A 13,384-nucleotide genomic window follows, 5' to 3' on the forward strand; every position below is an offset into this window, starting at 1 on the left:
TCCTTCCAATGAACACCCAGGACTGATCTCCTTTAGGATGGATTGGTTGGATCTCCTTGCAGTCCAAGGGACTCTCAAGAATCTTCTCCAAGACCACAGTTCAAAAGCATCAATTCTTTGGCGCTCAGCTTTCTTTATAGTCCAACTCTCACATCCATACATGACTACTGGAAAAACAGGTTTGACTAGACGGAACTTTGTTGGCAAAGTAATGTCTCTGCTTTTTAAGATGCTGTCTAGGTTGGTCATAACTTTCCTTCCAAGGAGCAAGCATCTTTTAATTTCATGGCTGCAGTCACCACCTGCAGTGATTTTGGAACCCCCAAAATAAAGTCAGCCACTGTTTCCATTGTTTCCCCATCTATTTGCCATGAAGTGATGGGACCGGATGCCATGATCTTAGTTTTCTGAATGTTGAGCTTTAAGCCAACTTTTTCACTCTCCTCATTCACTTTCATCAAGAGGCTCTTTAGTTCTTCTTCACTTTCTACCATAAGGGTGGTATCATCTGCATATCTGAGGTTATGGATATTTCTCCCAGCAATCTTGATTCCAGCTTGTGCTTCATCCAGTCCAGCGTGTCTCATGATATACTCTGCATATAAATTAAATAAGCAGGGTGACAATATACAGCCTTGACGTACTCCTTTTCCTGTATGGAACCAGTCTGTTGTTCCATGCCCAGTTCTAACTGTTGCTTCCTGACCTGCATACAGGTTTCTCAAGAGGCAGGTCGGGTGGTCTGGTATTCCCATCTCTTTCAGAATTTTCCACAGCATAGCATTAATTCCCAATCCTTTAGCCTCTGTTAATAGTTAATTTGCCACCCACAACTTAGCCTCTAAGCCAGTGCCCCTTATTTTAGTCTCTCTCTCTTTTTTTTTTTTTTATCATGGCAAGAATACCTTTCTCCCTTCTAGGTACCAATTTCTATCAGTAAGGACGGACTAGGTTATTCCAGAGAAACAATCTGTACCCAAATCTTAGTGACTTGAGAACAAAGGTGTATTTCTCAATCATACTGTTTTCAGTATAATTTAACTTGGAGGTTCTGCTCATCATAATTATTCAGGTCCCAGGCTGTTGGAGCAGCCACCGTCTCAACATTGTGGGTCACAGCTTGCTAGAGGGAAAAGAGAGAGCTCTGTAGGGTCCCTTATGGGCAATTATCTCTCCTCTACCAAGTAACACTCATCATTTCCATTTATTACTCCTTAGTCACCTAGTAGTCCTGAAAGAGAGCAAGGAAGGCTACTATGTTCCAGCAGAGAAGAGATTCAGAGTATTTGGCAAAGAGCACTGTAGTAAGTGAAAATGAGGAAAAGTGAATCCTCTCCACCTCCCTGCTTAGGAAACCTCAAGTCATTAAATTTTTTTTCTTAAGTATGCAGTTGTTTCCATTTTCATTTGGAAATTTTTTTTTTCATCATTTGGAAAATTTTTATTCTCTTTTGTAGATAAAGGTTTTAATATTGAGAACTTGATTTAGAGGTCAGTTAAATGTAACCACCTTATATCCAAGACAAAGTAATATAATTTCAAAAATTATATGTAGTAATTATCATAAGGTGAAAGTTTATATACAAATATATAGGTAAATAATTTAACTTACCATTATTTTTGAGAATCTTATTGTATAATGACTTCTTTTCCTTCATAGTTTTATGTTAGTAGGAGAGCCTTTTGCTGCTAAAACAAAAGTTCTGCATATGCTGGCTGATACTCTAACTCTTATGAATGAACGTGGCTATGGAGAGGAAGAAAAAGTCATTTATAGGACTGTAAACCCCAAATCCATTACTATGGGCCAACTTTTTGGACAATTTGACCCAGTGTCCCACGAGGTAATCCACAGTAGAAACATTCTCTACTCTTATTGACAATGCACATTAAGCCAAGAAATTTGAAATATTTTTATGTTATCACTTTATAGTTTTTTTAAAGGAAGCTTTCCAACTCTTCCTTTTTTCCTCCTCAGTGGACTGATGGCATTGTGGCTAACACTTTTAGAGAATTTGCCTTATCAGAAACACCTGACCGGAAATGGGTTGTATTTGATGGTCCCATTGACACTTTGTGGATAGAGAGCATGAACACAGTACTGGATGATAATAAAAAGGTAAACCATCATGATTAAAAGCAAAACAGATGCACAGTATGAGTATGCTTAACGCTACTGAGCTGCAAACCTAAAATGGTTAACATGGTAAATTTATGTTGTTTTTTTTACCACAATTAAAAAAAAAACAAAGCAGATACAGACATGCTTAAGCATGTTATATGTCCAACAACTAAATCCCAATATTTAAAATGAAGGATGCCGCAAATTGAAAAAGTTTATAAGTTATCTTTTCAATGAAAACTATGCTGTGGTAAATTCTTTGCTTAGTTTTTTTTTTAAATTAAAATACAAGTATATTAAAATTACTGCATTAGCAGGAAGGTATAGTAATGTGATAATAAGTTATGTGACTATAGTCTTAAGGTTTCTTATAGAAATTTAATATTTCAGAAGAAAACAAAAACCCTTCTTTTTTGAAAACATAGACTGCTTCAGTGCTTATATGTGGTACATAACCTTAGAACCTGTGAGATTTAAAAAAATAAGAAAATGGAAGTCTTATATTTATTTTAACTGAGAGATAACATATGTAAAGTATAAAATGCATACCAAAGTTTAGAGTCTTATGTATTTTTTTACATACACATACACCCAGATGACCAAATTATAAATAAAAATACCTTAAATTTATTGTTTCCTACAAGGTTCACTTAAGTCCCTATGCAATCTGTACATCTTCCCAAAGGCACAATCATTATTCTAACTTGTGCTGTGATAAACTAGTTTTGCCAGTTCTTGAACTTCATGTAAATAGAATCATACCATATAATGTTTTCTTTCTTTTGGTCAATACAACAACCTATGATATTAATATTGTAGTTCCATTTTATTTCTTTATTATTCTTTTAATATCTGTATTAGTATTCTACTGTATCAATATACCACAATTTATTTTTATATCTAAATGAAATAATTATACTACTAAGTAAGCAAACTAGTTTAATTAACATTCAAACATATACTCCAGTACTTTATCATAAGTAGTTAGTTGTTTGTTTATTTTTTTTTTTCATTATTCAGTCATATTGATTGGACTAAGGGGGAAAGCAAACAGACAAGAAATAGTGATGATTCAGAAGAGAGGGTTAATCAGTTTAGTCAAGCCTAAGGTAAGAGAAACCCCACTAAGACGGTATGCACTGAGAGAGGGCATCAGAGGGCAGACAGACTGAAACCACAATCACAGAAAACTAACCAATGTAATCACACAGACCACAGCCTTGTCTAACTCAGTGAAACTAAGCCATGCCATGTAGGGCCACCCAAGATGGATGGGTGGAGAGTTCTGACAAAATGTGGTCCACTGGAGAAGGGAATGGCAAACCACTTCAGTATTCTAGCCTTGAGAACCCCATGAACAGAATGAAAAGGCAAAAAGATAGGATACTGAAAGATGAACTCCCCAGGTGGATAGGTGCCCAATATGCCACTGGAGATCAGTGGAGAAATAACTCCAGAAAGAATGAAGAGACGGAGCCAAAGCAAAAACAACACCCAGTTGTGGATGTGCCTGGTGATAGAAGCAAGGTCTGATGCTATAAAAAGCAATATTGCATAGGAACCTGGAACATTAGGGCTATGAATCAAGGCAAATTGGAAATGGTCAAACAGGAGATGGCAAGAGTGAATGTCGACATTTTAGGAATCAGAGAACTAAAATGGACTGGAATGGGTGAATTTAACTTAGATGACCATTATTTCTACTACTGTGGGCAGGAATCCCTTAGAAGAAATGGAGGAGCCATCATAGTCAACAGAAGAGTCTGAAATGCAGTACTTGTATGCAATCTCAAAAACGACAGCATGATCTCTGTTCGTTTCCAAGGCAAACCCGACCAGTAATGCTGAAGAAGCTGAAGTTGAACAGTTCTATGAAGACCTGCAAGACCTTTTAGAATTAACACCCCAAAAAGATGTCTTTTTCATTATAGGGGAATGGAATGCAAAAGTAGGAAGTCAAGAAACACCTGGAGTAACAGGCAAATTTGGCCTTGGGAGTACAGAATGAAGCAGGGCAAAGGTTAATAGAGTTTTGCCAAGAGAATGCACTGGTCATAGCAAACACCCTCTTCCAACAACACAAGAGAAGACGCTACACATGGACATCACCAGATGGTCAATACCAAAATCAGATTGATTATATTCTTTGCAGCCAAACATGGAGAAACTCTATACAGTCAGCAAAAATAAGACCGGGAGCTGACTGTGGCCCAGATTGTGAACTCCTTATTACCAAATTCAGACTTAAATGGAAGAAAGTAGGGAAAACCACTAGGCCATTCATAACCAATCTAACCCTTATGATTATATAGTGGAAGTGAGAAATAGACTTAAGGGACTAGATCTGATAAGAGTGCCTGATGTACAGGAGACAGGGATCAAGACCATCCCCAAGAAAAAGGAATGCAAAAAAGCAAAATAGCTGTCTGAGGAGGCCTTACAAATAGCTGTGAAAAGAAGAGAAGCTAAAAGCAAAGGAGAAAAGGAAAGACATATCCATTTGAATGCAGAGATCCAAAGAATAGCAAGGATAGATAAGAAAGCCTTCCTCAGTGATCAGTGCAAAGAAATAGAGGAAAACTATAGAATGGGAAAGACTAGAGATCTCTTCAAGAAAATTAGAGATACCAAGGGAACATTTCATGCAAAGATGGGCTCTATAAAGGACAGAAACGGTATGGACCAAACAGAAGCAGAAGATATTAAGAAGAGATGGCAAGAATACACAGAAGAACTGTACAAAAAAGATCTTCATGACCCAGATAATCACGATGGTGTGCTTACTCACCTAGAGCCAGATATCCTGGAATGTGAAGTCAAGTGGGCCTTAGGAAGCATCACTACAAACAAAGCTAGTGGACGTGATGGAATTCCAGTTGAGCTATTTCAAATCCTAAAAAATGATGCTATAAAAGTGCTACACTCAATATGCCAGCAAATTTGGAAAACTCAGCAGTGGCCACAGGACTGGAAAAGGTCAGTTTTCATTCCAATCCCTAAGAAAGGCAATGCCAAAGAATGCTCAAACTATTGCACAACTGCACTCATCTCACACGCTAATAAAGTAATGCCCAAAATTCTCCAAGCCAGGCTTCGGCAATATGTGAACTGTGAAGTTCCAGATGTTCAAGCTGGTTTTAGAAAAGGCAGAGGAACCAGAGATCAAATTTCCAACATCTGCTGAATCATTGAAAAAGCAAGAGGGTTCCAGAAAAACATCTATTTCTGCTTTATTGACTATGCCAAAGCCTTTGACTGTGTGGATCACAAGAAACTGTGGGAAATACTTCAAAAGATGGGAATACCAGACCTCCTGACCTGCCTCTTGAGAAATCTGTATGCAGGTCAGGAAGCAATGGTTAGAATTGGACATGGAACAACAGACTGGGTCCAAATCGGGAAAGGAGTACATTCAAGTTGTATATTGTCACCCTGCTTACTTAACTTATATGGAAAGTACACCATAAGAAACACTGGACTGGATGCAGCACAAGCTGGAATCAAGATTGCTGGGAGAAATATCCATAACCTCAGATATGCAGATGATACCACCCTTATGGCAGAAAGTGAAGAAGAACTAAAGAGCCTCTTGATGAAAGTGAAAGAGAAGAGTGAAAAAGTTGGCTTAAAGCTCAAAATTCAGAAAACTAAGATCATGGCATCTGGTTCCATCACTTCATGGCAAATAGATGGGGAAACAATGGAAACAGTGGCTGACTTTATTTTGGGGGTTCCAAAATCACTGCAGGTGGTGACTGCAGCCATGAAATTAAAAGACTCTTATTCCTTGGAAGGAAAGTTATGACCAACTTAGACAGCATATTAAAAAGCAGAGACATTACTTTGTCAACAAAGGTCCATCTAGGCAAGGCTATGGTTTTTCCAGTAGTCATGTATGGATGTGAGAGTTGGACTATAAAGAGTCCTGAGTGCTGAAGAATTGATGCTCTTGAACTCTTGAGAGTCCCTTGGACTGCAAGGAGATCCAACCAGTCCATCCTAAAGGAGATCAGTCCCGGGTGTTCATTGTAAGGACTGATGCTGAAGCTGAAACTCCAATACTTTGGCCACCTGATGCAAAGAGCTGACTCATTTGAAAAGATCCTGATGCTGGGAAAGATTGAAGGCAGCAGGAGAAGGGGACAACAGAGGATGAGATGGTTGGATGGCATCACCAACTCAATGGACGTGAGTTTGCATAAACTCTGGGAGTTGGTGATGGACAGGGAGGCCTGGTGTGCTGCAGTCCATGGGGTTGCAAAGTCAGACACAACTGAGCAACTGAACTGAAGTGAAGGACTCAGAGCCTGGTGGAAGGATTGTTTCATATCAGATGAGAGGGTAGCAGGAAACGTGAATGTGTGGCTTTAATGGTGGAAATTTTTGAAGGCAAATTGTTTTTTTCTCGATGTCCTCATGGAGTGATATATTAGGATTCCATCTCACAAGGCAGTAGGTGGGTGGCAGTTGCGGTGACTCCTAGCCCCTGACCAACCGTTTGCATGTGGAGCATGCCAACCGTGCACTTGGTCAAGGGCAGACGTGGGGCTACAGAGGCGACCTGGACACAGAACGTGGGGCAAGGAACGAGGCTGGGGTGATGGATCCGTAAAGAGGGGCCTAGTCTCCCCAATCCTCGTAGGCAGAAGAGGAAAAATAAGACTCAAACTTCTCATAAACGCCTATTTGCTGGGTACTTTCTCCTTATCTTGAAAAAAAAAAAAAAAAAACCATGGGGAAAAAAATCTCAAAAGAGATTAAAGGAATAAAACCGTAAGAAGGCGAGAGATGGGAGGCCAGGGGGAGCCTGACCACGGTAGGGCTGGGGCGTCTGCCCCTGCGCCTCATCCTCCTCCCTTCTTGGCCCGGGGGCCGGGCTCCCAAAGCCCCGCCGGTGGGTCCCTGAGAGAAGGTGCGGGGCCTCGGCGGGGTCTCCAGGGGCCAGAGGACAGAGGCCCAGTGGCCTGCTGCTGGGTTCAGTTCGGGTTTGGGCCCAGCGAGCGGGGGCGCCAGCTGTGCGGTCTCTCTGGGCTCGGCCCCAGAGGCCGGCAGCCCCAGGTGCAGCTCGTGGGTTTGATGCGCTCCCGCCGCCCTCGGAAATGCGGGGAGGAGGGCCGTGCGAGGGCGTCCGGGTACCCGCAGTGCGTCATGGCCTCGGACCGGCAGGCGGGCGGCCGTCGGGGGCGACTGTCCGTCTGGTAGACCTTTCCAGCCGCGGGGCGACGTCCTTCAGGGGTGGATTCTTGGGTAAGACACTCGCCCGGAAGAGTGGATTTCCCAGAGAAGGATCTCGAAACGCTACGCGTCCGACTCGGTGGAGAACTTCCTGTCTGTCAGGGCCTCGGGCGCCTCCCCCTGGACCGGCTGCTTGCGGGTGCCCTGGGTGCTGGAGGCCTCCTCGCTGAGGCCGGAGCCGCGGCCCCGGGCCACGTGGTCGGTCCCTCGGACACCAGCACCTCCAGGCGTCCCACGGCCGCGCTGACGTCTAGGAAGAACTGGAGGAGACAGTCTCCTCCCGGTACCGACCGAGCCCTCGCCGGTACTCCCCCAGGCCCCCTCCGCTGTGTTCTCGGCGACGATGTAAACCCGCCTCCTCCTCTCGGGTCAGGCCCAGAAGCTGCACCAGATGTCCGCTGAAGTTGCGTCGGGACCCAGGCTTCAGCCAGGAAGGGCCGGACGGGAGCATCGTTCTTAACGGCGACTTTGTTCGTTCCCTCGGTAGTTGCCCAGCATCATGCCTCCACACCCTCCGTTCCCAGTGGCCTGCACCAGCTTCAGGCCCTTTCCTGCTCAGCGCCTCGGTGCCCTCCGTGACGTTTGGCCTCTCCGTCTGATCTGAGGTGCAGTGCTCCTCCAGCTGCCTGAGGGCCTCGTGGGTGCTGAGCTTGCTGGCTTGGTCCAGGATGCGCTGGCGTCCCCGGCCTAGCCGGCGGTCTCCCGCACCAGGACGGGCCTGTCTGGTGGGCACAGCGGCCGCTCCGCCTGCTCCGCGCGGTCTGGCCGTGGAACCAGGCGGCGAAGCTGAGTTCCATGCCTCTGCCTTCACGCCCTCCGGCTTCTGGACGTAGTTGGCTGGGGCGATGCCCTTGTGGCTCACCTTGTTCTTGGCTTTGTACCAGTTGGGGTCCTTGGTGACGGCCACTTGGTGAGCACGTCTTCTTTGCCAAAGGGAGGGTCTTTCTTGGTAGCGCATGAAAGTTGTACTTGGCAATATAGTCTGTATGGGACGGCCAGGAAACCTGAGTTGCTGACATCTTCTCATTAGATCTGGGGTTCCCCCAGTCACAGGAAGGCGGACATGTCTCTTGGTACCTTGAGAGCGCTGCCGTCTCGGCCCCCTCACTGCGGGCAGCATCAGTGGCCTGCGGAACAGTCCATGATCTGGGGAGGGGCGCAGGGGTCCTGGGGGCTGCGGTACAAAGATGTCTGTTTGAGAAAGAAAGGGGAGGAGAGACAGCCAGACAGAGGCAGGGGGATGGCTCTGCGCCCAGGTCGAGGAGGGAAGGAAGGTGGGTGGGGCCGGGGGCTGGGAGTTCGGGGTAGTAAACAATGTGGCTGGGCTGCAAACCACCGTGGTTCGACTGGCGACATCGCGCTGGCAGCCCAGGGCTGCCCCTGGCCTCTGGATGGGGCCAAAGGATCCCGGTGGCCACAGGCTGGCTGGGGTGGAAGAGGCAGGAAGCCCGGGTGTGGCCCCCGACACCGCGGCAACCTGAATTGCCGACGTCTTGGAAGATTTGGCAAATCCTTTTGGCTATTTATTTTTTTCTTCGTGAAGCGGTAGACGGTGGTTCTTTGTACACACGAGAAAGGGGAAGGTTTAAATTAGCCATCAAGAAAAATGGAAAAGAGAGCTGCCTAGGAAAACGAAGAAGCATATCTGGGTGTTACGGAGAACCTGATAGACTTGAAGACCATGAATTCTAAGTTTAGTGCCAAGGTCTGCCTCTGTGAGATTTTCTCTACCAGTCAAGCACTTTAGATGTGGGTGTAGCTCAGGTGGCTAGACTGGAAATACAGAAAGACTTTAAATATATTGACACTACAACGCTAGAAATGCTGGACCATAGAACAGAAGCTACTTAATGAAAGAAGTGAAAACAACAGGGGAATGAAAATCTCTGTGAAAATGAAGAGCAAATTTAGTAGGAGTCAACGAGTGAGAGAGCTGTATAGATAGGAGACATTATTAAAAGTTAACGACAATTACAAACGTGGAAGCCAAGGAGATTGAGAAAACAGAATAGCTTTAATAATAATAAGATAGTTATTTGGCAGAAAAGACACAGTTGATAAATTCAGTTTTTTACATATTTGATTAAAGAGGAATGTTTTAGATTAAAAGAGACCCAGAGGAGGCTGCAAATCCAATGCATGGTCCTTGATTGAATTTTGGTCTGAATAAATCAGTTGAAAAGACATTCCTGATACAACTGAGAATATTTGAGTATTGGCTGAGTAATTAGATGATATTAAGGAATTATTGGTAATTGTGTTAGATGTGATAATGTTATTGTGGTTATACAGGACAGTCCTTATTTTAAAAGATTAATATTGACTTATTTGGATGTGAAATGCCATGATATTTGTAATGATCTTTAAAATACTTTTTAAAAAGACAAAGCAAATATGGCAAAATGTTACCATTGGTTAACTCTAGAAGATAAGTATATGAATATTCATAGTATTCTCTATTTTTTCTATTTCTTTTTTATTAATAAAAAAGTCTTACAACTATAAAATCTGTGGTATTTCATGTAATTTTTTAATAACAAAAACTGACAGTATAGGATTTTATAGTTTTTTCAATATATCATGTAGTTCCTGTCTCCCCTCCTTATATGAGAGAGGACAGAGCTAGACTTAGAATTTAGATTTAAGATTTTTCTGGCTTCCTTCCTAAGACTTATCCTATTATATCCTAAGAGGTACTTTAATAAATAGAATAAACTTCTGAGAAGTTTGAGATTTCTTAAAATAAACTTTTGAAAAATTGTTGCTTTCAGCTTTGCCTTATGAGTGGAGAAATCATTCAGATGTCCCCTCAAATGAGCCTCATCTTTGAAGCAATGGACCTTTCCCAGGCCTCAGTAAGTTCATAATTTGATATAATAGTAGTTTATTCATCTGTTCACTGGGTCATAAGTCTTTTTTTTTTTTATGTATTGTTTGTTTCTTTATTAAGTCTTAAATTATTGGAGTGTAGTTGATTTACAGTGTTGTGTTAGTTTCAGGAATAAGTCATTTTTACTATGTGTCAGAAAATGAGTTAGGCGCAAAAAATACAAAGATGAATAAGACAGTGTGTGCTCATTTAGAGAGGATGAGAAGCATACTAATATATAATATATATGTGTGTGTGTGTGTGTATCCTGATATAGAGGTACATGTTAGTGCTCTAAGGATATGGAGGGGGCAAGTGCCCAAGCGAGGAATGGGTAGAGGAAGAGGATGTGGGAAAATGTTTGAGTGTTTGATCTGGTTTTGAGGGGTAAGACTTCTCCGTGGAGATTGGTTGGGGCTTGGCACTCCAAATCATGACAAGATGTCTTGAAAAGACTTGGAGCCATGACATATCCGGGGATCAGTAACTGCAGATAGTTTCATCTAGTGTATGTGATGCTATGGAGGAAGACAGGAGCCAGATCATGAAGGACCTTATAAGTGATGCAAACAATTCTTTAATAACTAGCAGATTGGAAGATGAAAACTTGTCTTTTTTCCTCTAGCCTGCCACTGTAAGCCGCTGTGGCATGATTTATTTGGAGCCCTCACAGTTGGGATGGAAACCACTTGTGTCTTCATGGTTGAATTCACTGAAAGGACCTCTGCAGGAACCAGATCACCAAGCTCTTCTGAGAGGACTTTTTGACTGGTTAATAGAGCCCACTTTAAACCTCCGTAAGAAAAAATGCAAGGTAACATTATAATTCTCTTATCTACTCTAATTTCTTTACTTTCCATTCAACTTGACTAAGTTTAAAGTCAGAATGGTAGGATAAATAAATCTTTTCTACTTAGACATATAATATCCACTTTAAAAAAAATCAAAAGATTGATTATGACCATCCATGATTCATATGTAGTTGTAAGAAATAATACAGAGAGATCCCATATACACTTCACCTGATTTTCCCCCATGGCAACATTTTGCAAGACTGTATTATTATATCACAACAAGGATATTGACATTGATAACATCTACTGATCTTATTTACATTTCCCTAGTTATCCTTGTACTCATGTGTCTCTCTGTGTGCATGTGTCTGTATTCATGTGCATGCATTTATCCATCGGCATTTACTTGTTTTTAATTTTAATATGTATGCTTAAAGTGTACAAGATGATTTGATATACATATATGTAATGAAATGAATGGGCTTCCCTCGTAACTCAGCTGGTAAAGAATCCTCCTGTAATTCAGGAGACCCTGGTTTGATTCCTGGATCAGGAAGATCCCCTGGAGAAGGGAATGGTTACCCACTGCAGTACTGTTGCCTGGAGAGTGAAATGATTATCACAGTCAGGGTAATTACCATATCTCCTCAAATAGTTAACACATATGTGTGTGTGTGTGATGAGAACACCTAAATCTATCTCTTAGCAAATCTTCAGTATTGATACAAATTGTACAGTATTACTAACTGTAGTTATCATGCTGTCCATTAGATCTCTAGACTTATTCATCCTGCATAACTAACTTTGTACTGTTCACCCATCTCCCCATTTCTCCCACCTCCTCCCCACTTGTTACCTCTGTTTTACTCTGCTTCTTTTTATGTATTCAACTTTTAGATCATGCATATAAGTGAGATCATGCAGTTTTTTCCTTTCTGTATCTGGCTTATTTCTCTTAGCATAGTGTCCTCAAGTTTTGTCTATGTTGTTGCAAATGGCAGGATTTTCTTTTTTAAGAATGAATATTATTCCATTACATATGTACCACAATATCTTTATCCATTCATCTGCCAGTGGACAGTTAGGTGTTTCCATATCTTGGCTGCTGTGAATAATGCTTCAGTGAATATGGGAGCGCAGATATCTCCTTGAGGAACTTATTTCCTTTGAGTGTATACCTAGAAGGGGGATTGCTGGATCATACAGTAGTTCTATTTTTAGTTTTTTGAGGACCCTCCATACCTTTGCACTAATAATGACTGGAATAATTTACCTTCCCACAGCCAGTGCACAAGGATTGTTTTTCTCCACATTCTTGCTAACACTAGTTATCTTTTATCTTTTTGATAATGTCCATCCTAACAGGTGTGAGGTGATATATCATTGTGGTTTTGATTTGCATTTCCTTATTGATTAGTGAGGTTAACTGACTTTTCATATACCTCTGGACCATTAGTATGTTGTCTTTAATTTCAATATCACTTCTTGCCAGAGATCATTTGTTTTATTTTCATGTCTCCTAGCTTGATATACAGGTAGATTGTATTTTTGATAAATGTTTGTTGAATAAATAGATGAATAAATAACTGTTATAAACTTCATTTCTACTATCTCTAGAGCACTGTTTATTCTCTTACTAATTTTCATTTCTCAGAGAATTCAAAATAAGAATATGTTTCACACAATTGTGTAATATATTATGCTAGATTAAAATATTTGAGAGATTTTTATCATTCCTACAATTTAAATTCTTTAACTTTTATAGAGACTGTGAAAGGTATTTTTTTTTTAAGTGAAACACTTATTTTCTTTCATTATGTGTATAAGATGAAAGTAAAGTATCTTATTCTTTTCACTTTGAAGGAACTGATTCCAACAAGCGATAGCAATGTGGTTGTCTCTCTCACACGCCTCTTTGAAGTACTGCTCTGTAACGTGGTGGAGAACGATCCTACCAGCAAGCACATTCGTATTTGGATTATGGTTGGTTTTATATTTATTGTGTTTTTTAAGTTATAGAATAAAAAGTGCCTCTGGCAAATGTTGCTTGTCTTGAGAAAGACATTACAAGACCCAGAGCTATTTTTTGGTGAGCACCAAAAGAATACCAGAAGACATTAAAGTTGCCCTGATCCGATATTCTAATTTATAAGACAATTTAGAGAAAGTTAAATACATCAGAATAAATAAAAATGCCCTATTATTTATGAAAGATCACAATTTGATAAACAATGGAGTGACTTAATATTAAACCAATATGGACTTTAGGTGAATTGATCTTGTCTCAATGTTAAGCTAGAGTGTAAGCTATAACAGAGTGACTACAAAAGACTAGGAGCAGGCATACAACCAGCTGGGTGGCGC

The 13,384-nt window shown here is 41.4% G+C and overlaps 1 protein-coding gene across 1 annotated transcript in view; it reads left to right on the forward strand.

Moving 5' to 3' along the window:
* Positions 1–13,384, forward strand: part of DNAH12 (dynein axonemal heavy chain 12) — a 178,720-nt gene that overhangs the window by 78,136 nt on the left and 87,200 nt on the right. Inside the window, exons 31-35 of the mRNA XM_043886738.1 lie at positions 1,661–1,844; positions 1,979–2,119; positions 10,129–10,212; positions 10,852–11,040; positions 12,884–13,003. Of these exons, the coding sequence (XP_043742673.1) occupies positions 1,661–1,844; positions 1,979–2,119; positions 10,129–10,212; positions 10,852–11,040; positions 12,884–13,003 (718 nt within the window). The remainder of the gene's footprint in view (positions 1–1,660; positions 1,845–1,978; positions 2,120–10,128; positions 10,213–10,851; positions 11,041–12,883; positions 13,004–13,384) is intronic.

The sequence above is a fragment of the Cervus elaphus genome, chromosome 24 (assembly GCF_910594005.1).
Source record: "Cervus elaphus chromosome 24, mCerEla1.1, whole genome shotgun sequence".
Classification (NCBI taxonomy): Eukaryota; Metazoa; Chordata; class Mammalia; order Artiodactyla; family Cervidae; genus Cervus; species Cervus elaphus.